General features: G+C 43.4%; 1 protein-coding gene across 1 annotated transcript; it reads left to right on the top strand.

The window, feature by feature from the left end:
* Positions 1 to 577: 577 nt before the first annotated feature.
* slc2a15b (solute carrier family 2 member 15b) lies at positions 578 to 15776 on the top strand. The gene is made up of 12 exons (XM_052084380.1): positions 578 to 784; positions 2406 to 2504; positions 5181 to 5341; positions 5455 to 5579; positions 5796 to 5941; positions 6017 to 6149; positions 6421 to 6608; positions 8264 to 8374; positions 8621 to 8722; positions 10476 to 10551; positions 12190 to 12317; positions 15023 to 15776. Exons 1-12 carry the CDS (start codon positions 740 to 742, stop codon positions 15248 to 15250), a joined length of 1542 nt encoding a protein of 513 aa, XP_051940340.1. The 5' UTR covers positions 578 to 739; the 3' UTR covers positions 15251 to 15776.
* The last annotated feature ends 9660 nt before the right edge of the window (positions 15777 to 25436 follow it).

The raw sequence follows: 25436 nt of genomic DNA, 5'->3' as shown, positions 1-25436 counted from the left end.
TGGGGACAATGGTGGTGTGTTGCAATCATGCATTGATTATGCTGGAAGAATTTATCGTTATTTAGAATAGTATAAACCCATACTTAACTTTTGTTAATAGAATTGCTGCCTGTAATTCTAGATTATCACTGATAAACAACGTTTTCTAAGTTCATTTTGGAACCTATTTGTTTAATGTAGACCAGGGGTCTCCAACGTGGTGCCCGCGAGCACCAGGTAGCCCGTGAGGACCACACCAGTAGCCCGCCAGTGCTAGGATTGTGATTTGCTCGTAGAAATTATGATTTAAAAATGCAAACATGGGCAGTATTATAGATTCTATAGCTACCTATTTAGCTATCTAACTAGCTAGCTACAGTATACATCTAGCTAGCTAATGTTCTAATATTATTAAATGTAATTTGTACAAATGTTATTTTAGACGTGTATCAATTTAGTAGCCCTTCACACAATCAGGACACATGAAGTAGCTCTCACTCTCAAAAAGTTTGGTGACCCCTGATGTAGACCGTATTAACGCGATGACGACAGGCCCTGTTGTCTCACGTGACATGAGGATAGTAGCATCGCTCAATCTGGCGCTGAACAAACTTCCGCCCTCAACACGCCCTCGACAGTGTCGCAGCGGCGGGGAAAGTACAAATGAGCCTGCTGAAACAAAGCTGAGCAAAACTTTCATGAGCTTTTACATGAGCATTCTTCTCATTTCTTACGGAGGGACTTGCCTTTCACCGTCGACATGATGGAAGAACTGTTGGTGTTAAACGAGGCTAAAATCAACTCGGTGAGTACTAAAGTATCACTTTAGAGAAGGAATAATATGCAACTTTTATGTCACGGTGTTGGGCTTATAAACACGTTTTCAATGATTCTTATAGTGAGCATGCTATGGAAAAGTGAGTTTTGTGGTCAAAAGAGAAGAATGCTGTTCACCGAAGTAGAAAAAATCTCAGATACATAGAAGGGGACGACTGAATTTAACAGTAACCAACACACATATGTGGATGCCTCTAAAAATAAGCAATACCCATCCTGCTGGTAATTAGGCCAAATTAAATTCTAACTGGGCAGATTTATTTTCCGAGCAGCTATTTTCACGTATAAAATTTCTATTAAGTGTCTATGCACACATTGTTTGGACAGATAAGATCTCAACTTCAAACTCCATGTGTTTGAGGACCAACTTCTTACACGAAAAGGGCGATGAAAATACAGTTTCAATTCGTAAAATGATACGAGTCAGGGTCACTGATAGAAAATGTAACTTTCCCAAGTAATGGTGAATTTAAAAACGTTAGCCAAAAGAGTAACCCTCATGAGAAGCATCTGTAGTTCTTATCCAAGTCAATCTGATTGATTGCAAGTTGCAACATTCATCAAATATTGTGAAAGTCGTCTTGTTTCAGTCATGTGTTTTGATTGAGTGACAATACAGTATACATTATTTTACTTCTTCTGGTGGGCATGTTAAACTTTATGTATTGTGACCAATCCACAATTTATACACACCATAGGTGGCCAAAAGTTCTTAGACTGTACTTAAGTAGAAGTACAGAGACAGTATGTGTGTTTAAAAAAAAAAAACTTCAGATAAAAGTAGAACTATGTAATGTAATCGAGTTTGAAAAAAGACCCTCATATGGAAATAATTAGCCAATATAATTTAATAAATAAAAATATATAATTAATTTACATTGAACTCTTACTGAAAATAACATACCACACTTGTCACATTTTTGTTTTCAAACCGCAAGCTAGCTAGCGCTGGCTTGGCTATTATGCAAACAAAAACGTGTTCACATAATAATTAAGGGTACAGTGTGTAGAATTTAGTGCCGTCTAGTGGTGAATTAATAGAATGTAACAAACTAAACTCGGGGTACATATTGACGCAATCACACTACAGTGCCTCAGCGAGACCAGTTTTCACGAGCGTCCCACCAATTTCTTCAACACAGTTGCGAGCAAAATTATCCCAAATAGCTACTAGTATCCCTCAAGTGATGGAGTAAATGCATGGTATTTGTTACGCATGATATAGTCATCATTTTGAGGAACTACGTTCAATAAGTTTCTCTCCTTCGGCTATCCATAGCAGAAAAATGGTGGCGACACATGGCAGGCTCCTATTGTGGAGACATGTCCTATGGAATATATTTGGTGATTACTTACGCCGACAATTACATTTAAAAACTATATGTTGATGTGATTATTTAAATTAATAATGAGTTTTTGAAATATTTTGAATTAGTTTTTGATAATTAATCAAACACATTTTACACACTGTCCCTTTAAATTGACACTGTGTAAAAATTTGTTGCGTTTTACAAGTGGCTTCAGCACACACTCCAGGAGTCTACTACGTGTAGTGTGCAATAAAATGTTTGTATCTATGCTCTCCTCAGAACCTCACAAAGTCACTGCTGGCAGTGGCTTTTCTGGCCTCGGTCGGCAGCTCTCTGCTCTATGGGTTCAATCTTGCTGTGGTCAACTCACCTGCGCTGGTTTGTATCACTGCTTCAGATGTTTTTGTCAGATTCTGCCTCACTGGCACACATAATTAAATGGGTGACGCGCCAGGCCATTGTATTGTTGAGACTCTCTCTCTTGTTATGGCCTTCCCTATCTATGGAACTCTTTGGCATACTTACTTGTTAAATCATGTTAAGACCGTAGAATCACACATTCACCTGGCTGAGTAAAGATGACCCCTACCCAGCAGACATAGGAACCAGCCAAACATAGGACTTCCCACTGCATGGTAGCCACACGACTGGGAGGCTTCTTCGAAACAAGCTTCACATTCCTCGATGTCATAAAACTGCAATCAATCTTCCAAGTTAATCTGAACATCTCTACTTATGTAAACATCAACTGCTGTGAATATTAGAACGATCAACCCCAATATTTGGAATTTTTTCAGCACGTCTTCCTTGCCATAGGCGCTCACTACAGCCTACTGACAAAAACGCTTACTGTCTATAAAATCCAACATATTGTGACAATCCTAATAACTTCAGGGGTTAACTAATACTAATACGTGGATAAAATGAGCCCAAGTTTGAAAGAATTGGGTTAGGATTAAGGATTTTATGACTCTTTTTTTATGGTGTGTATGTCAGCCCAAATTGACTTGAATTGAATGAACTATATCCAAACCTTTGCTCTAGATTGGTCTTTTTTTTCTGTGGCAAAGCTAAACACAGTGCAGCAGCTTCCTATTTGAGCACACCATGTCTAAAACAAAATCCCAGAGACCTGCACGTCATGCAATATTACAAATTGACACGCTTCTAACGTGGTTAGGAAAAAGCTTTAACCATGGTACATATGACCTGCAGCATTTCTGATGCATTCGTTACACAAGTGTTGTCCAAGCCACATTTTACTTGTGCTGTGACCTCAGTTGATCTTGAGATGATAAGCTACTACACAGTACTATCAGAGGTTATCTGATGGGTACTGAAAATGTATTGGTTCACAGGCGGCATTGTCCAAGCAAAATTCCAGATATCCGTTCTATTTATAGATATCAGTTGATCAGTTCTGTGGATCTCACCTCGGTCAAATGGAATCAGCTCCAGCTTCCCTGTGATTCTAAATACGGAATAATTGAAAATGAGCTCTTGTCTTCCAGCATCCTTTGAGATTGAAGTAAAGGTGAATAGAAAGAGTGGAATGGAAAGATTGGTTGGAAAACTGAAAGACAAGCAACATACGAATTCTTTTTTTTTTTTTTTTTTAATTTTACCACTGCTACCTCAGATTAAATATCTTACATCTGGTTTATCGATGTGCTCTGTCCTTTCTTGGCCACGCTCAAGAAACATCAAATCATACAGTACAGCCAGGGGCGTGGTGGCAATTAGAACATTCCAGATAACTCCCAAGTGGCCAATCCAATCCAGGACAACATAGCCCGGCTTCTTTATTTTTTTAATAGGTACATAAATACATTTATATTCATTCATTCATTCATCTTCCAAGCCGCTTGATCCTCACTAGGGTCGCGGGGGGTACTGGAGCCCATCCCAGCTGTCTCCGAGCAGTAGGCGGGGGGACACCCTGAATCGGTTGCCAGCCAATCGCAGGGCACACAGAAACGAACAACCATTCGCACTCACACTCACACCTAGGGACAATTTAGAGTGTTCAATCAGCCTGCCATGCATATTTTTGGAATGTGGGAGGAAACCGGAGCACCCGGAGAAAACCCACGCAGACCCAGGGAGAACATGCAAACTCCACACAGGAGCTGGAATCGAACCCGGTACCTCTGCACTGTGAAGCCGACGTGCTAACCACTGGACTACCGGGCCGCCCTTACATTTATATTATTCTGAGAAAAATGACATTTACCCAGATTAAACAATTAAAAATTATTCTTCCCCCCCATCCATCCATTCATCTTTTTTTTTTGGTTCAAGCAATTAACTGGCTCAGTCTGAACCTGTTCATAGAAAAGCTAATGTCGTCTGTAAACAAAGATTGCTGTGGGAAGATCAAGTATTTTAAAATGTGTCTTTTATTTGGTTTTGGAAGAGAGCGCTTCATATACCTGAAAGGTAAATAAACAGGCTTTCCAGCAGAATCAATTTATGATGCGGAAAAATTGTTACGAGACAAAAATAAATCTTCTAAACACGAGTGTCAAAACTTTATGTTTGATCATATAATATGATGTAAGTATGTGTGATGTCAGTATTTCATTTAGGATGTGTGAATATATCGTGGTCGTCACACATTCTGAAATGTACTGTAGTTTTTAACCAGCACTGCACCTGAGAGCAGACGCCGTATGCACACCAATTTACAATGATTTTTCATCATTTAACAAAATGACATTAACTCATTCAGTACCAACCAATTCTGGACCAAGTCTGAAAAGACGTTTAAAAATGTCTTTGGGAGTGAATGAGTTAATTCATGTAGTATGTTTGTGGAATGTACCTGCAGCTTTGCACGTGCACTTGCTGGAAAATAGTTAGGATGATTTTTATCATATTGTTAAAGCATTTGTTCAGTTTCTTTTGAGAATATGGTGGTTGAATTTGATCAGCACCATCTTCATATGTGTTACTCCATAAATGTGATGGAGCTTGTTTGTCATCATTTTAGATTGATTTTAATGCTTGGTCAGTCGAATACACCAGTAGCATTAACTCGTTTTCCTCCTCTAGTACATCAAAGACTTCTACAATGAGACACTTCAAGAACAGTACGGCTGGATTCCAAATGAGAGGCACCTCACGGTCTTGTATTCTCTCACTGTGTCCATCTTTGCTATTGGTGGAATGACTGGAGCACTGTTAGTCGGAAAACTTGTGACCAAGTATGGGAGGTTAGTGTGCTCGTGGAATAAATGCAAGCAGTCACAAAATACCTCCAAATTGGTGGCTAAAAAAAACATTTATTTTTAATTTGAAGAGAGTTAAAATGCGTGTGTCTGAACAGGAAGGGGACGTTGGTGAGGTCAACTGTGCTTGTGTTTGTTGGAGGAGGTCTTATGGGCCTCAGCAGGTCATGCAGGGAGCCTTCCATGGTCATCATTGGGCGCTTCATTGTTGGAGTACACTCTGGTAGGCCTCCTTCTCACATTTAGGACCAAAAAGTTGTAAAAATCCTCAAAATAGTTAAGCAAATTGAAAAAGTTGCACATCTTGTATTATTATGCTTGTTTCATTCCTGCCTCGCTAAAAAATGGGGGGTAAAAAAAAAATTCTCAATATGAGTAAAATCTACCAATTGAATAAGAGTAGCATTTGAAATTAAAGTGTTCTCCCTTTCTTGAACAGGTATCTCACTCAGTGTGGTGCCAATGTACCTTGGTGAGATTGCCCCCAAGAATCTGCGAGGCTTCTTGGGTCTCATTCCAAGCATCCATATTTGTCTCGGGGTTTTCATTGCTCAGGTCCTGGGGCTCCAAGAGCTGATGGGAAAGGTATTGCGGTGTTCAACCTGAGTGTACACTATTTATGCTCTACTGTAATCTTGAGCTGGATGTTTCCTTATATAGGAAGCGCACTGGCCTCTACTCATGTCCCTGATAGTGTTTCCAACCTTGGTCCAACTGATGCTGTTGCCATGGTTTCCAGAGAGCCCACGGTACCTGTTGATAGAAAAGGGAAATGTTCATGCCACCATTGCAGGTTTGAAAACCTCTTATTTCCAAGCATCCCTTTTCTATACCTCTTGTCCTCATTAGGGTTTTGAGTGGGCTGGAGCCTATCCCAGCTGACTGCGGGTGGGGTTACACACTGGACTTGACAGAAGCCATTTGCATATTTTATGTCACGAGTTATTTTCCAAGAATTGCATCACATTGTGTATTGATAAGCAATCGGATTGCAGTCTATTACCGGTACATGAAATTGTTTCTTGAACTCGCAGATTGACAATGCCATGTCGTCTGTCCTCCAGCTCTAAAGTGGTTCCGTGCTAAAGGCAACATCCAGTTGGAGGTGGAGGAGATGCAGGAGGAACAACGCTCGTTGTCCTCCATCCAGACTGTTTCTGTATGGGGACTCCTTACGGACGTGTGCGTTCGCTGGCAAGTCATCACCATTGTCGTGGCCAACATCGGCATGCAGCTGTCTGGCATTGACGCGGTGAGTCGGGGAAAGTTGGATTGACTTGCTGATGTTTGTGCAAAGGCTGTGCAGTTATTATGGCAGCTCCCCGCTGTGCTTCCCCCATCTGTATGCCTTCCTGTCCATACATCACAGTCCCACTAAGCAGGGGGCAAACAACCACGCCTCATTATCTTCAGGTCCCCTCTCTCAGCGCAGGGCCCCATTGGAGGGTTGACCCATGTACATACGGGCAACACACTCCTGTTCTCACTGCACTGTGCCAGTGGAAGCTGCAGGCATGCTGGTTCACGTGCTAGGACAAAATCCCAGCAGGGGTACACCCCGCTGGGTCTGCCAGTCCTAGATGTTCCACACTGCCGCACCGGAACATGAACATAAAGTGCGTTCTACATTTTCAATTGTTCATAAATAAACACATGCGAGTTCCATTCATCCCTCTATTTTTTTTTTGTACAACCTATGTTAGAAGAGTGACAGTTGAAGAGGGCTCGACACTATGACCAGTAGGCTTGCAAATGAAGCCTTTCAGTGTGCACTAACACGAGCGCCTGCTTTTATGCTCCTACCGGTACTTGGGGGCACTTGCGCTGTAACTCTGTTTCTGTCTGTAAGACTGCACACAAAAAGTGTGTCTGTGACACATGTCAGGTTAAATCCTTTCTCTCTGAATTAATAAATATCCAAGTCACATTATCACACAGTACTTCAAAAACATGCTGTGAAATATACCACTGAAATAAATACACCTGCACAAGTAAATAGGACAGAATCTCACGTGCACAGGTAGAATTATGTACACTTCACAGAAAAAATACTCGACGATGTAGAACCCTGAAGCGTTGTACTGTCAGGAACTATTATATATCCTTATGTGAGATTCCATCTGTCAATTTCCAGATTACTTTGTCGTTAATTGGACGTGCTTGAAACCAAGCAGGGCATATGGGTATAAAATATGAATGGCATTCACTTCACCATTTGCACTCTTCAATTTGGGTGTTAAACTCTGGATCGTGACCTTCAGTTTCACGATATTCACAGGAGTACGCAGCTCACCTTTCCCTGACAGGAACGTTATTAACAGGATCCAAGTGGAGCTTAGAAGTCAGTTGGCACCTCGAGTTTAGAAGATTCAGCTGAGTGGTTGTAGGCAAGTGCCAGGAGCCCTCAAGGTGCCTCACTTGTACTGCACCTTGAGGGATGACATCAGCCCAGGAGCTGTTTGCACCACTCACTGTCTACTCTGTTCATCCTGCTTGCTGCCACATTGAAACTTGTCTAAAAGATGGAGTCCAATAATTAATATGATTCATTCAATCATCAAATTAGTATATTAGTATTTATCCCACATTGTTTTTACTGTCCGTTTTCGTTTAGGTTCGTACATTCACGCATGGCGACTTGGATTAGTTACTTTATCAAAACAGGATCATTTAATCACGCCGATCTCAGAGATAGATGTTGCATCAGCAAAATGTGATTAACGACAACACACAAATTAATTTCAAAAGGAGCCCTTGTCACATGTGACTCCAAACGATATGCTGCAACTCAAATGAATCTGAGTGATGTGTGATGGCATGATAATGATCACAATGACAAATCGTATGGAAATGAGACTCTTGACATGAATGTGGATTGTCTTCATTTTTACACGTTCTCAATTTCAGATTTGGTTCTACACAAATGATATATTTAAGAATGCTGGAATTCCTGAGCCCCGTATCCAGTATACCACAGTGGGAACTGGAGCCATTGAGGTCATCTCTGGAATGCTGGGTGTGAGTACACACATGCTAAGAAAACCTGTGTGTACTGTGTGTGATCTTAAGACACCACGATCATGCTTCACAACCTGTCACATATAAATAATAATTGAAAGGAAACATAATATTGTGTAGTCTGGTTGTTAGAGAAATGGAAATCATGAATGGTTGATATAAACTGTATTTAAATGCACACAAATGAATTAGATGATGTCTTTTAAGTAGCCAGTTGATGACAGCTTCTTGTTTCCCAACTTGCAGTGTTTTACAATTGAGCGTGTAGGTCGGAGACCTCTGATGATTGGTGGTTACATCTTCATGAGCGTTTGCTGTGCTGGGATCACTGTGTCAGTCCTCTACCAGGTACACCATCATCCTATTTGTTGTAGGTTTTTTGTTTTCCTTTTCATTTTTAAATCTTGAAGAGGATTCGTGGATCTTACATTTTGTGTTGTATGGTTCTTTAGAGTCTATAACGATTGACAATGCCCATTTTACCCTACGAACTACCACTGTTTATAATTCCCAGCCTGCATTTTCAAAAAGCCCCTCAAGCACCATCTGTTCACCGAAGTATACATTCAGTAATATGAATACAGATACATACAGACATGCAGTATATTTTAATTACCGTAACTCCATTCGTTATTGTTAAGTGTCCTTTGGTCGCTTGAAAGGTGTACTATATGAATCTGGAGTCGTAAAGATGATGAAGATGATGATCCCCTCGCTGAGCCGTCACCTTAGAAGGGTTATGTGTCCGAATGATCCTTTGCGCTAAGTTGTCTCAGGCTTTATGCCCCCTGGCATGGTCACTCAGCTTGGAGTTGGGGCATGTTGGCGAGTGTCGGTCGGGCACAACCTGAGGAGGCAACGTGGGTCTCCCTTCCCATGGGCTCACCACCTGTGGGATGGGCCAAGGATGTCAGATGTGCAGAGAGCTAGGTGTTGGCCAAATACCTTGGTGGTTTGATCCTCAGCTAGAGCAAACTCTGGGGATGTGGGATGACACCTCTCTGGCCAGGAAGGAACCCGAGCTGCTTTGCGAGCTCAAGAAGTTCAGAGTAGACATAGTTGGGTTCACCTCGACAAAAGGCTTGCTGTCCGGTCTTCTCGAAAGGGGTTGGACACTCTTCCACTCTCGAGTTGCCCACGTAGAGAGGCACTGAGCATTCCTGCCTGTACATTGGAGTTCACCCCGATGGATAAGATTGTCGTCTTCCTCAGCATTCAGGTGAGGGCACAGGCCCTGGTTGTGCCAATGCACCAAAACAGCAGTTCAGAGTAGTGTACCCCTTCTTCCTGGAGTCTTTGGATGGGGTGCTGGAGAGCCCTCCCTCTGTAGATTCCTTCGTTCTATTGAGGGACTTCAATGCCCACATGGGTAATGGCAGTGAGACCTGGAATGGGCCATCAGAGCCTGAAGGCTGTCCTGTTATTGCACTTCTGTCTAATTCACTGATTGTCCGTAACGAATACCGTGTTCAACCATAAGGGGATCAATATGTACTCTATCTCGGCCGTGGGAAGGGTTCGGCAGGGCCATGCAGAATAACTTTCAGACGGCTTCGAAGAAATTCAGCTCCACCATCCAGTAGCGGCCAAAATTAGTTTCCAGGCTCTCCCTTATAGATAAGGTGAAACGCTCGGTCATCCGGGAGTCGAGCCGCTGCTCCTTTGCATTGATAACAACCAGATAAGATGGCTCGAGTATCGGGTAAGAATGCCTGTTAGGGAATTTTCTGGCGAGGTGTTCTGGGCATGAGACATCGGGAGGAGGCCCCGAGGACGACCCGGGACACGCTGGAGTGGCTTTTGTCTCCCGGCTGTCCTGAAAACCTAGAACCTCTTGGGATCCCACAGGAGGAAGTCTGGTCTTCCCTGCTTAAGCCATTGCCCCTGTGATCTCACGAATAAGCAGAAGAGAATGGAGAATAATAATTATAATTATTTTTGTCTTTTTGTTATTACTGCTGCTACAAATGTAAGATCGACAAAATGAAATTTTTTGGATGATTTGTAGGCATTTTTTGTACTTTCCAGTCATTTTAATATATAATCGATTGATATTTTAGTCAATGTAAAATAACGAGACAATTTGCTTGACCAATCACAGGAGCAGCTGTCATTCATGCGGTACATCAGCGTGGGCTGCGTGGTTGGGATTATTGCTGGCTTCTGCATCGGTCCAGGTGAATACTAAATTCAGGTTCATTGAGTGACTTTCCATTTTTTTCCCTTGCTTACAGGCTCCACTTACTGTTGTGTAGTGGCGGGGGTTAGGGGTTGCAGCTTGTTGTCCAGAAATTACGTTAATTGTAATTACCGATCAATAAATTTGTGACAGATTTATTTTGGGTAAAATATTAACGAACAGGAGCAATTAATATGTAAATATATGTATTTTTGTGGGTCAATCCCACAGTACTGCGTTTCAGTGTCGCATAAATACCTATTCAATAATAGGTTCATGCAATACTGGAGGTTCACAGATCAGCTGAAACCCACATGGGTTCAACCCACACGGTTTTAGGCCAATTTGCAGGTCTTGTCCTGTGCGCAAGGTAACACTGCCTCCTCCTGGTCACACAGGCTGATTATGCAGCCGAGCATCATCTCCTCCCTCGCTCCTTCTCGCCTGCACACAGATATTGTATTTCATTAGTCTTGTAAATTAGGAAGTCTTAAGTGCCACACTACATCCATTCCCACAGTCATTTATACAAGAGAAAGAGTTGAGTGAAGTGAATTAAGAGGCAATCATTTACAACATTGGGAGCCATGTAGAGTGGACCTGCGAGGATGATGAATTGAGGAGAATCCGGCACACACAACGTCATTCGTCATGCAGGCAAAAATCTATACTTGAGCGCACAGACGAGGGTTTGTGTTGCCGCAATTAGACTTTTAATGGCTCATTGTTCATCAGCGCGGCATGATGAATGCCGCTTCCGTCAGACTAAAGCCTGCACGCACCATGACGCCTCCCATACATACCGCAGATGTTGACAAATTATGTCCTAGTTATTAGCCTGACAATATTAAACCTTCATCTGCGCAATTATCATGCGCAGATAAGGAGGATGGCATTTGTAAGACTTGGAGCATTAGGGAGAAAATTCTCCTTCATCATTTTCACTCTTAACAATGAAGAATTGTGCATTTAACAGCCAACAGACAATCTAAAAAAAAAACATACAAAAAAAAGTTATTCTTATAGTTTGGGCTTTTTCCAACGTGACATACACACCTTCCTTGATGTCTAGCTTATGGTCCGCATTCACTTGAATGCTCTTTGTCCTCTCGAATAAGGCAATTCAGCGCACTATTAGAACTCCAAGGGCATACTAGTAGAAAAGAAAAAAGTTCCAGAGCGAAGCACAGTTGTTCTCCTAATTCGTTGATTGTCTCAAGCTGGATGTCAAGGTTATCAAATAACTACTCAAACAGCTCTCCGGTCTTCATGTTTGCTGAACAAAATTGCAAATCACTATCTAAAGTTTAAGCAGCACATCTAAAAGGCAACCCTTGAGCAACTAGAAACAATCTCCAGTTACATGTTCATTTGTTTTGTTCATTTGAAAAGTGGGTGGCTTCCAAAAAAAATTTTTAAAAAAGGTGCTCTGTCCGGAGTTGATAAACACATCTGGATGCAAATACAGGTAGCATGAAAGAAAAGTTGGACTTTTGAAGATTTGTCTCATATTCCCCTTTTGACACGAACCCCAAATGTAATACTTTGGAGGGGACCGTATATATCCACTGAGTGAAAATGGTAGTTTAAGAAGTGCTGTCAGATCCAGAACGTTGTCGTTTTTCACATCTTCTAGCCGGCGTGCCCTTCCTGATCACTGCAGAGCTGTTCAAACAGTCGCACCGACCAGCAGCCTACACCATGGGAGGTTGCCTCAACTGGTTATCCAACTTCACCATTGGCTTTGTCTTTCCCTTCCTTGAGGTCAGAACACATTCCTTTTTCCACTCTTAACACGTTGACTTCGATAGTCCGACATAAAACCACCCACAAAAACACAAGCAATTTGTCGCTGGTAGTTTAGGTCACGGTTCACAGGTGGTGAAAACCTCTGCCTCACAGTTCTGAGGTGGGATATTACTGAATACAAAGGGCCAATACATGGATTACACACTTCTGAAATGACTCAGATATGTCACTTCTAAAAAGTTATGTTCATCAATGTGAAGACACTTGATGGGTTTAGCGATTTCTCAGAGTAATTATTAACAATGATGTCATCATTGTTAGGATATCAGGAGTGTAATTTCACTGGTGAGCTGTTTTGAGAACATCTCTGCTGTTAAATAATTTCTTGAGGGCTGACACATTGGTGACTCCTGCTTTCAACTGTTCATAGTCATGATTGTGAGTTTCTGAAAATAGGACCGCAATTGGTTTCCCTCAAGCTTGCCACAAAAGATGTTCTTTTCTCTCTCTTCTTGCTATGTTTATAAAGAGGTTTAAATATCTAGTGCTACCCAAAGTATATAAATCAGGCATAAACATGAGAAACTGCCCTGGATTTATTTTTCTAGGGTTCTTCGGTTTACTTTATGAATAAGATGATCAATACACGTGTTTGAAGGGGCACGTCTGTTTGTATTTTCCCTGATTTTTGTTTTTATCGCCTGTCTATTAAGTAACACTCCACATCACACTCATACATACAATTATTTGAACATATGTCAAGAGGAGAGGCATTGTTTTTGTTTTAATTTCGCATATATGACTGTGTGAATTGTTTCTCTACTAATATGAGAATATGATCTCAAATGTTTTAGAGAGAAAAAGGGGTAGGATGAGATGAATTTTTGGACTTCTTCCTACTCCCGTTGAACATTTGAACTGCACTGAACTAAGATATGTACTGATGACGGGCACAATTTATTTATTGTTTTTTTTTCTTTTATATATCGTTACTGTTATGATTATCTGTGCAGTCAGCCAATCAATCTTTGTCCGCTGCTTCAGTCATCAATATGACATATGATATCACACAGACAGACAGACAGACAGACACAAGTCTTTTACTTTTCGTAAACAATAACGTAGAAAAAGAATCTTTGTTTGTCATGTTCACACACAAAGTTGGACCTATGACCCATCACAGCACACACTGTTAGTGGCACACACTGGAGCAGGTGGCAAATGAAATGGCCGGGGAGCAGGTCCGAGGTGTCCGTGTCTTGCTCAAGGATGCCACAGAGATTGTGTCCGGGCGATATTTGGGGTGGATGGTCTTGGTGGATTTCCTCTTAATCCACTGTGTTTGAAGGTCACCGAAGTACCTTTCCAGAAGTTGAAGTTGTTTATTTTCAAACAAAACGAGCGTGAGAATAGAGGGCTGTTGTAAACAAGCCATACACGAATAGACTTCGTGTATGGCTTGTTTATAACAGTCCTCCAATATGGCCGCCGGTAGTGCATTGTGGCTAATTGCTAAAAGGACGGGGCCTCTATAGCTGTAGTGGCGGTTGCCATCTTGTCGGCAGTGACGTAATTCCCAGCTCCGCCTTCCAATGGTCAATGGAACACCCCATAAATTTCGACCGAGCCACCAAATGTTTATATGTGCTGAGCGCATTTGTCAAAGGACACACTCTTGCTACATTGGAACGCCCAGCGTGCCGCAGAGCACTCAGCCAAAATCCCAAACAGGCGCAACAACGCTTGCGCCCGCGCGAAAATCAAGATAGGCCAACATCCCCTCATGCCGCGTGAATGAAAACAGAGCCCTCCTACTTAGAGGAGACAATTCTTTCTTTACAATCATATATTCTATGTCACCCCACCAGCCTAAACAGTATTTTCAATCATATGTTTGTGGGACATGAATTAAGTAGCAAAACCCACCCATTTTCATCCATCTCCATTCTGCCACCTGCCGTCGACTGAAAATGACATCACAGTGCCTCAGAGCTCAGCTTGTTAATGTCACATGACCAAACCTAGGAAACAGGTGAGTGGTGGTTGGCCATATCCAGAGCCCTTAGGCACTGAGATGTCATTTTCAGTCGACGGCAAGTGGCAAAATGAGATGGATGCAAATCGGTGGATTTTGCTGCTGAATTCATATTCGGCAAGCACAATATTGATGAGAATCAGAATACCGTGTTAAGACTAGTGGGGATGCCTAGACCATTGACTAAAAAACCCGTTTGACTTCCCCTCTAACAATGAAGGCATAGAGCAGATTTTTGTCACAGATATACCTCATGCATCTGAATTAACATTCTTGTTGTCCATGCGCAAAATGTTAGCGCGCATCAAAATAAAACAGTAAAACAAAACAATATGGACAAAAGTATTGGGTTTTATTCCTCTGTATGGAAGTTTTCTTAGATAGTATAACCTCTGGTGTAAAGGTTATTCTCTTTGCGTAACTCTTTGCGTTCTTAAGGCTCCTCCTTCTTTTGGGAATAAGTACAGTATTGCAAAATTACTCACAGGAAACGCAGAACACATGTGTAAAATAATTAATTGCTCATTGAAGTCTCGTGTGATCTTCTGTGTGGTCAACAGTTAAAACACTGAACATTTAACACTTTCCAGAGCACATGGGATAAAAATGACAATAATACAACCGGTGGCATATAGTAGTGCGTGACCAAGAGATTCTTTCCTCCCTTCATATGTGCCCTCCACAGCTGGCAACTGGGCCTTACTGTTACCTCATCTTCTGTGCAATCTGCTTGGGAGTGGCTGCCTACACCTTCTTCATCATTCCTGAGACTAGAAACAAAACCTTTATGGAAATCAGTCAGATGTTTGCCTGCAAGAACAACATCCTTGAAGAGGAGCTGACATCCAACGGGAATCTGAAAATGTCTCACATGAACGGCTACGGGACGCTGGGCCATCAGGATGTGAAGTAAGAGGTGGGCCTACTCACTTTGGTCGGATGTAACGATGGCAGAGGGCTCAACTCGTGCGACTCCCCTTAACGGCCAACGTTTCAAGAGAATCTTCTTTCCAGCGTCTGACTTCAAGGTCATGTGAATCACGTGAATGCGTCTTGAATCAAGCGTCCAAGCATTTTAATCGCCATTGGTTCAGGAAATTTGTTCCCCAGCCCTGAACACATCCCATGACCGTTCATCAACCTTCATATCACATGTGCAGAACTCCTCAAACGGAAAATGTCCACTCTAGTGTCATTGTATTTTGAGTGCCTCGACAAAAAGAAATTAATTTTTTGCCCTTCTTTGCTCACACTCCAAATGTGATGTTTGTCTCTTTTTATTAAAGAGAGACGGATATTGTGGCTACTGTAGTAGTCATTTTATGCCTTATTTATCAACATGCCCGTCGGCATACGGCATGTTTTAGAATACTTCTTTGTGTAAAAGAATGTGTAGTCAGAGACGAGAAGAAGTATTCAATAAAATTAAGAATTTATAAGCCATTAATGTTTCAAATGTTTTACAACTTTTTGGCATCCTCCCCTTTGTGTCTCTTGCCTGCGGGTCAGCATTATTGCTTAATAATGCTCCATTTCTACAGCCTTAAAGTTGTAGAATTTTTTTTATTGCTTCTATTCGTAGCTGGTCAGAAGACATTTATTTATTCATCAGCTGTGAAGCTAATAACGAATGAACGGAGTAGTTATCTCAACAACAAATCCCTGAAGCCCACTCAGAAAATTCTTTCTTTTTTTTTAATTCAAAAATATATTACAGCTGAATGGAAAAACATCATGAATAATCCATATAGCACACTGCAGATTTGAATTTAAACACGTTACATTTGATGTAATCATTAATTGAACACGCGACAGACAGCACACATGTAGGAGAGTCAACCATGTTATTCCAACATGAGCACGGAACCGAGACATGAAACGGAAATGTCCGGCTTCACGTTGTGTTGTTCAACCTTGCTCTCTCACAGTGTGTGACAACTGCCATTATCATAAATACAATGTGCTCGGTCTGCAGCCTCTACAGCAAATGCACCATGTGTCATGTGATGTTGATAGCCGTACAGGATGCTGAAGGATCTCTCTCTGTCTGCCTTTCGGCTAGTTGATCCATCTGTCATGCCCCCTGCGAAACTGCGGAACGAGTGCAAAAAAATATTGTCACATGCTAGCGTGTCCAGCTTACACAGAAGAGAGGCTTGAAAGTGGGAGGCAGAGAGTGAGCGGGCGGAGGAGGGGGGGGGGGTGTACATGAGTGCATTATTCCACATATACCACACTCACACATAACTCATATGCTTTCATATACATCACGGAAAGGCTTTCACACATCCACTACTGATATGCTCTCACACGTTAACCTTTCAGTTCTTTATGAGAGTATTTTAGTTGTGTGTTGGGTGCGCTAGCATTTCAGTTGTAAGTGTGTGCCCGAGCATGTATTTGAGCGTTTCGGTAGTGTCAGAGGTGATCTGAATGATGGCCCCTCATAGTGGCGAGTGCCATCAACATCATCTAATTTCATCTGTTTGAGCATATGGTCTAATAACAGTGTGTATTTCACCATTTACTGCTACAGTCCCCTTTTATGTAACCAAAAAAGAAAAAAGAATGAAAAAGGGACACAAGCCAAAAAGAAGAGAGAGGGAACAACCTTTGGAGTTGCTGGATGCTGCTGAATGACAAAGTGTTTCCATCCATGACAGATCACCACAAACTGCGGCTGGAGATAATCGAAACGGCCGGGCCCACAAAGTGCTCCATGTCACTCAGGCTACGCGCCGTACGTGTGCGTGGATACCACAAGAGCATTATGGAACACGTGAGAGCGCACAACCAGGCCTCCGGCAGACCCAGTCGATAAATCAGCCAAATAGCATCGCAGGCTGGCGCAGGAAGAAGTCCAACAGATAAAATGCTCTCCCACACAACAAAGCCACACTCGCTGTGTAATTAATTGCAACAAATTACCTCTTCCTCTCCCTGTCTGCCCCCACCTCCACCCCTCATGCTGCACTAACGAGCACACTCCTCGCGTGCGTGTCTGACGGAAGAGCACACGCACGGGCACGTGCACATGCCCGCTCTGCAGCCTTCATAAGTGCCTTAATGTGGCTTATTGCGGTGCGCAGTCCCCTTAGCCGTGGAAATATTCGCGTGACGGATGTGCTTTGTCGCCAGCGCTCCCCAGCGGAGGGCCGCTGCTGTCAGGGAGGAGATGATGACATTAACAGGGAGGCAAGGCGATGACAAATGCCTGTTATCAGCGAACGAGGCCGGTGACAAATCGAACGGCGGCGCCCAGGCAGCCCCGGCGTGGTGTAATAAAAAAGAAGATGGATGGCGCACCCAGACAGGGCCCGCGTTAATGCGATTTCCACTGCTCTCCCTGACTCCCAATTAAGGCTGGGGGGTGTGGAGAGAAGAGATAGACTGTGTGTCTTGTGGATGAAAGTGTCTCAGGATGGAGAAACATGAGGCATGGAAAAAGTCACAACACAGGCCTCCGCCAAGGCTCAAGTAGCATTCGTGACTCCCGCTTTTTTGCCGATTTTGAAGCAATCATTTTCAGTTTTTTTTTTTGCGCGCCTTCTGTGTAATGCCACATTGCGCAGCGGCATGCCGGCCAGCACTGAGCTTCCCTGGATGAGATGCAGCGTAATTAAGAGCGAGAAGAGAGAGCCAGAGAAGGTCCCCAACTCCTGTAGGCTCCAGTCATGTTGTGGTCGTCATTCCACACCGCACGTCGCTCTGAGTATGCTTGTATGCACTGTTTGTATGTGTTGCAGCTAAAGTAAAAGTTCATCAGAGGTTTATAATGACCTTCACAGTCTGTGCTAATTAAGGAATACTTTAATAAGTTGAATTGGGTCTCAGGTTGAACATGCGTGGCCCGGTGGTCGACTGGTTAGCACGTCGACCTCACAGTGCAGATAATTCCAGCTCCAGCCTTCCTGTGTGGAGTTTGCATGTTCTCCCCGTGCCTGCGTGGGTTTTCTTAGGGTACTCGGGTTTCCTCCCACATTCCAAATACATGCATGGCAGGCTGATTGAACACTCTAAATTGACCCGAGGTGTGAGTGTGAGCGCGGATGGTTGTTCGTCTATGTGTGCCCTGTGATTGGCTGGCAACAAGTTCAGGGTGTCCCCCGCCTACTGCCCAAAGACGGCTGGGATAGGCTCCAGCACCCCCACCCCCGTGACCCCCGTGAGGGTAAAGCGGATCGGAAATTGAATTGAATGAATTACCTGTATTCATTTCACTGCGAAAAAAAATATCATTGTATTATTTTTTTTAAAACTGACAAGCATGTAACTAGATTTGAATTTCAAATCAGATTTTGATCCCGGTCAAATCTTAACTCGTATAACTAAAAAAATTGCTCAACTCAGATAACATCTCACTGTGTGATTTGAGTCATTCTACAAGTTAAATCAGAATCTGGATTTGATCCCGATGGAACCAAAAATATACGATCAGTACACTTTCCATAATATATGGCTTTAAATTCAATATGATTGGACAATGATACTCATCTGAACACGTGACCTTGAGTAAGCTCTTAAGATCTTGACATGCAAAGTCTTGCATCTGGAACACTCTTTGATAGCATCTGGAAACCTCTGACATTCCAAATGCTGACCTTGCCTGTACTGTCCACAAAAATCTGTTGAAATCACAAAAGATTTTACCGCGATATTAGTGTTGATACTTGCTGAAATTGATTGCGCAGTATAGTCCTGCTCCCGATCAAGCATAATTTAATTTGCAACAGTTAAAAAATATTGAAGGAAAACCTGCCACTCATAAAAGATAGCGGCTTGATATACTGCATGAAAAGCTGACAGATTGTACTTAACCAAACAAATAAAATATACACTGGTGCAAAAGTCACTCCTTTGGTAGTGGTAACGAGACAGAATGAACCTTTACAATCGTTTAAGAAAAGCTTGCGTGTTAGGAAGAATGGGGCTTGGGGCTGAGTTAAAATGGAGGTAGAGAACATGCCATTTTAATTTTCTGCAGGGCCCATCTGCTCCCTCCTTTCTTTCCTCGCTTTTACTCACATCTCAATCACAGTCATGCCTCAGAGGTAGTAGGTTGTTATGTGTCTCAGTGGCCAGGAGGAACATCATTAGAGTCTCTCAAACAGCGACAGTAATGAACAACCCCCCCTCCCCACACCTCTATGCCTTTACCCTCACGCGGTGAAATAGTTCATTCCACGGACAGGTTCAACTGCTCATTTCAAGCTCCTTGATTAGCACTTATTAGGCGTGTCAGAAAAGACAACAGGTTTTAGCTACGATTCGTCCAGACTTTTGGAACCTCCTGTCCAAGGACCCAGATGTTATCGTTTTCTAAAAGGATCAGCTTGGGATATTGAGAAATAGCCGTAGGATGAAGGTGCACCTGTTCCCGGACACCCATGGGCTGCTGTTTTGTCACAGTTTTATAAAAGGCAAAGGAAGCTCGAAAAGGCTACAGAAGCGAAGCCATATATCTGCGGCTATTACATCCAGGCAAAAAAAGAATGGGTTGAAATGAAGTGAAATATAGTTGTGGCTCAAAGGGGAGAAAAGAACAGAGTCTGAAGAGGGATGGCGGAGTCTCCTCGGGAGCCCCGCAGGGGCTGTGCTCCAAATCAAAGACAGATGAGGCACCGTTGCAGACACTAACCCGTATCATACTGCGAGCTACACAGTGAGGAGAGGAAGATATGTGGCTCAGAGTCAGATGTCTTCAGAGAGAAGAGCCCACTGCTGATGATATTAGTTTGGAAGAACAAGGAGGAAAAAAATTGAAGCCTGCAGGGAAGTAGCATGAGAAGGGAGGAAGCAAGGCAGAAGTCCAAACTCAAACTAAAAAGGTGTCATGTGGATGGGCGGGCCGAAACCTGACATGGAGTTATTGCTGGGGCTCCGCCTGATGCTCGAAGAATTACAGGACATGGATCATAGCTGGATCGATAGGGAGACAAAGTCATTACGGAGGGGCTGGCATTGCACGTCTCCCGATGGGGCTGCAAGCAGGGACTGAGGCTTGATATTTATCACTTTGGCCATGGTTAACACACTTTAACACACAGGTGGGAAGCTGCGTGCTCATATTTTGCCTGCTGCTCTTATTTTCAAGGCTATCTGTTCCACTTGTATCGATCGTTTCGGCCATCCTGGGTGCTGGGAACCATCCCTTCATGCAATTCTTGTACCCTGCAAAGGATGCCAAACATACTACAGCTGTGGCACACATACGTGTATGTGCTTACAGGTGAGCTAAATGCCTGCGTGTGTGCCCATAAATCAGCATTCGTCTTTCCATGTGGCCTGCCTTTGCAGCAAAGGGATGAAGAGCATGAGCAGAGCAGCATTGATCCTCTCTGTGCCTGGAGAAATTAGCCATGAAATTAGAGCTCCCATCAATGGCCTGAGCCGGCGCTGTCGCCTGATCCACTATTATTTATACTCAGTGGAGATGATGATGATGATGATGATGATGTCTGCATCACACGGATGATAACAGGACAGAAGGGAGGGAGGGACAGAGAGAGTGAATTTCCCGTCACCAGCCATGCCTGGCGTCAATGACCTGCCATCATTTATACTGCCAGGGCCCAAGTGCAAGGTTAGCGCCAGCAGCACAGGCTGTCATCAATCACTGTTGAGCTGGACGGAGAGAGGACGGGGGTCAATGCCTCTCACAGCCAGCCTCTGCTGATGAGAGAGTATTTATAGGTCAGGAAGGAAGAGAGGAAAGAACAGAGTGGACGCACGGTACGTCTTTGCAGCTTATTGTGTGTGTGTGCGGAAAAGCGCATATGACACAAAAGATGTAGTCGACTAATACACCCGCGCTGTAAGAAGGAGAGATACCGATGCTCGTTCCTACCGACTGCTGTCAGGCTGCTGAATAAAAATAACAACAATAATAATAATAATAATAATTAAATGATGTGATGTGAAAAACAATTGCAAATAGCACTGCGATTTATCCATTTTGTATTCATATTGCACTTAATTGAACGGTGTTTGTTTGTTTTTTGTTCTTTCTTCTTTCTACCCACATTCTTGCTGCTGGAGGCTGTAAATTTCCCCAGTGTGGGACAAATATCTTATCTTATACCATTACATCTGTATATGTCAAGGAAAACTCGTACAACGAGCACATTTACAGGGCCGATGGTGTAATTACATACCTGTCAACTCATACGGTTTAGCCATAGTTCATACGGATTCTGTGGTGAATCTTACGTATATGGCCGTATCGCACAAATCATACGGATTCTGAAAATTTCCGTCCCCCCCGCCTAAACAGGTAGTTACATTTGCTTTTGCCCAGAATGGTGCTAGTCTACTCGAATGCTTTCATTGTATTATGGAGATCTACAATAAATATTGTAATATATGTTACTTGTATTTTTGTGTGACATCATAGGGAGGGGAGGAGCCAGGTTGGGAGAATATTGGCTTCGGTAGTTAGTCTGAGTGAGGAGCACATGGCGTGAGTTGTGGCTAACAGCAACTCCTTTGAATGCGTGTGTTTATTACTTATTGTATTTATTAAAAATGGTGAATAGTATCAGTGACTGCGAGCATCCTTCTCTCCGCGACTGACGGGCATTACAATATCATTGAAAATTTCGTGGGGTTTTTTTCTGCCGTTATTTTGACATATAAAATGCTTTGGGAGGATTTTTTGCTCTTTATATGAAATTTGCATTGACATATTCAAACCTTCTCAGTGCATTGTGGGACTTCCGGGTTGAGTGAACGCTGGCGCGTTTTGGCTGCCGCTGCTCTCCCACAAACTTTTGTGTTTTACTGTGTTTTTACGCTCAATTGTTTTACTGTTTCGCATGGAATCACTATCTTCATCTCACAGTCATTCCACTCCAGCGCCCATCCACGCCTGCCTTGCACTCTCAACCATCTTCGACTGTTTCGTCCCGGCGTCTCAGCGTCCTATCTGTCAACCTGTCGCTCCTCCATCGACCTGTCGAGGGTCTGCTCCAGTACTCGGTGGCTGAACTCCATAGGCTCCGCTTCCAATGGCTGGTCCCTCCTCCTGCTCTACACCTGCTCCCGGACATCGTTCGCTTTCCTTCCCGGAAATACATTCATCGTGGGTCTCGTCGGGGCTTCTGCCTCAACCGATCCAACACCATCACCTCCTTCTGGTCTTCCTCCCGTCGGCTATCCAGAAACGCCGGCCGATCCATCGATGATCGTGTGTTAGCCGGCTTGGCTAGGTCAGCTAACAGTCCCCGCAGCAGCGAGACTGCCGCCGCCAACTTCGAGCTACTTAACATCCGTTCGCTTACTAGGAAGGGTAATCTCATTCAAGATATCCTCACGGATCGTAAGCTTGACATTCATTGCTTAAATGAAACCTGGCAAACTCCCGGGACTTCTCACAGCTGAACGATTCCACTCCGGAGTTGTTTACATTTCCAAGCCCCACGATTCTGGTCGCGGAGGAGGTCTCTCGATACTATACCGCGAGAAGTGGAAAGTACATCCGGTTTCTCTCCCTCCACTTTCCTCCTTTGAATGCCTTGCCTGTCAAATATCCGGATCCATTCCCACGATTATTGCCACAGTGTACCGCTCCCCCAAACCCCATCGCGACTTCTTAAATGAAGTGTCTGCTGTCCTCACCCATCTCTCCTCTCTGTCACCAAATGTAATAATCCTGGGAGATTTTAATATACATATGGACAACACTTCTCTTCCTCTCACCATTGACTTCACTTCTTCACTTAACAGTTTTGGTTTTGATCAATTTGTAGATTTTCCCACACACATTAAAGGTCACACTCTGGATCTGATCTGCTGCTCTGGTATTTCCCCCTCCAACTGTACTGCTGACGAACTTCCAATAACGGACCACTTCCTTATCTCATTCAACATTACGCTCCAGCTCTCAACTGCCAAATCACCCCGGACCATAGTTTACCGTAATATTAAAGACATTAACATTGACTCTCTCACTGCATGGCTGACCACCCTGACTCCGGACATTGATTTCACTCCTGATGATCTGGTTTTCTGATATAACTCTGGTCTCATCAGCATCCTCAAAACGCTCGCCCTTGTCAAGTCCCGCTCTGTCCTTTTTACTCGGTCTGGCCCTTGGTTCACCCCTCATCTCCGTTCCTTGAGATCCCAAACCCGGCAGCTTGAGAGACTTTATAGGAAAACCGGTCTCACTGCTCACAAGGACATCTATGCAGCTCAACTATCCCTCTACAAGGATTCCATCTCTCAAGCAAAATCACATTACTACTCTGGACTCATTTGCTCCAATGCTGGTTCAGATCCCAATGACTTCAATAACCTACGCCCCATTTCCCATCTTCCCTTCATTTCGAAAATTCTGGAGAAAACTGTCGCCTGTCAGCTCCACTCCCACCTCACCGACAATAGTCTTTATGAACAATTCCAGTCCGGCTTCCGTCCCCGTCACAGTACTGAAACACCCCTCATAAAAATCACAAACGATCTTCTCATGGCAGCAGACTCTGGCCTAATCTCCATCCTCATCCTCCTTGACCTGAGTGCAGCCTTCGACACAATCTCTCACCCCATTCATCCTGCTCACCCCACTCATATCTCACTGGCCGCTCTCAGTTCATTCAACTTGATTCTTTTATTTCACAATCCCTCCCCGTCTCTTCTGATGTTCCGCAGGGTTCTGTCCTAGGTCCGCTCCTTTTCATTGTCTATCTCCTTCCGCTCGGAAACATTTTCCGCAAATTTGGCTTACACTTTCACTGCTTTGCGATGACACCCAGCTCTACCTCTCCAGCAAACCCGACGCTTCTCTCCCACCCTAATCCCTCTCTCACTGTCTCTCAGAAATCAAATCTTGGTTCACCCATAATTTCCTCAAGCTAAACAGCAATAAAACAGAACTCCTACTCATCGGTACCAAATCCACTCTAAACAAAGCCGACAGTTTCTACCTCACAATTGATAATGCCACTATATCTCCTTCCCCCCAGGTGAAGAGTCTGGGTGTCATCCTTGACAGTTCACTATCCTTTCACTCCCACGTCAATAACATTACCCGGTCCGCTCATTTCCACCATCACAATCCCCCCCCCCCCCCCCCCCCGTCTCTCACTCACTCCTCCCACCACTGCTATCCTTGTTCACAGTCTCGTCACTTCTCGTATTGACTACTGTAACTCACTCCTCTTTGGTGTCCATCAAAAATTCCTCCATAAACTTCAACTTGTTCAGAATTCAACAGCCCGGATCATCACGAGAACCGCCTCTTTCCATCATATCACCCCCATCCTCCGACAGCTCAACTGGCTTCCTGTCAAACCTAGAATCAACTTCAAATTACTTCTCTATACATTCAAAGCCATCCATAACCTTGCGCCCCCTATCTGTCAGATCTTCTTCAAATCTCCATTCCCTCTTGCTCACTCAGGTCCTCATCCTCCCTCCACCTTTTCTACCCTCTGCCCGTCTCAGTACAATGGGGTGCAGAGCCTTCAGTCGCTCTGCCCCCAATCTCTGGAACTCACTACCTCCCAACATTCGTAATATTGACTCTCTTTCCATATTCAAAACCCACTGATTCAGACTTGCCTACCCGCCTTAAATCTTTTTTCTTTGTTTATTATTTTATCTGTTTTACTATTGCTCTTGGATGTACAGTGTCCTTGAGTGTTATGAAAGGCGCTTGCAAATGTATTATTATTATTATTATTATTATAAGGATTTTTTGGTAGTTTATACAGGTTGGCGCTCCGAAAGGTTGACAGGTATGTAATTAGATCACAGCATTGGTGATACCGTCTTGCAAAATGACGAATAACCACCAGGTGGACCCCATTGCCCGCCAATTGCATGAGAGTGAAAGTGCATTCCTTGATACTATCTATCTATACATATCTATCACAAGAAAAAAAATGCTCTATGGAATGGTTTTCTACTTTGTCAGCAAAAATGTGCACCCCTTTGTGGTTCGTGGAGACATTATAAGGGGTCTAGTATTTTATGAAATCAAGTAGTTTGCTCATGAACCTTGAAATGCGAGGTTATTGTAAGAAACTTAGTTTCTTAGTTTTCTAACAGTCAAGTGATAGTTACTATGACTTGATTGTTAGAAGAGCTCTGTATTTGGG

The sequence above is a fragment of the Hippocampus zosterae genome, chromosome 13 (assembly GCF_025434085.1).
Source record: "Hippocampus zosterae strain Florida chromosome 13, ASM2543408v3, whole genome shotgun sequence".
In the NCBI taxonomy this organism is placed as follows: Eukaryota; Metazoa; Chordata; class Actinopteri; order Syngnathiformes; family Syngnathidae; genus Hippocampus; species Hippocampus zosterae.
This window is presented reverse-complemented; position numbering and strand designations above follow the sequence as displayed.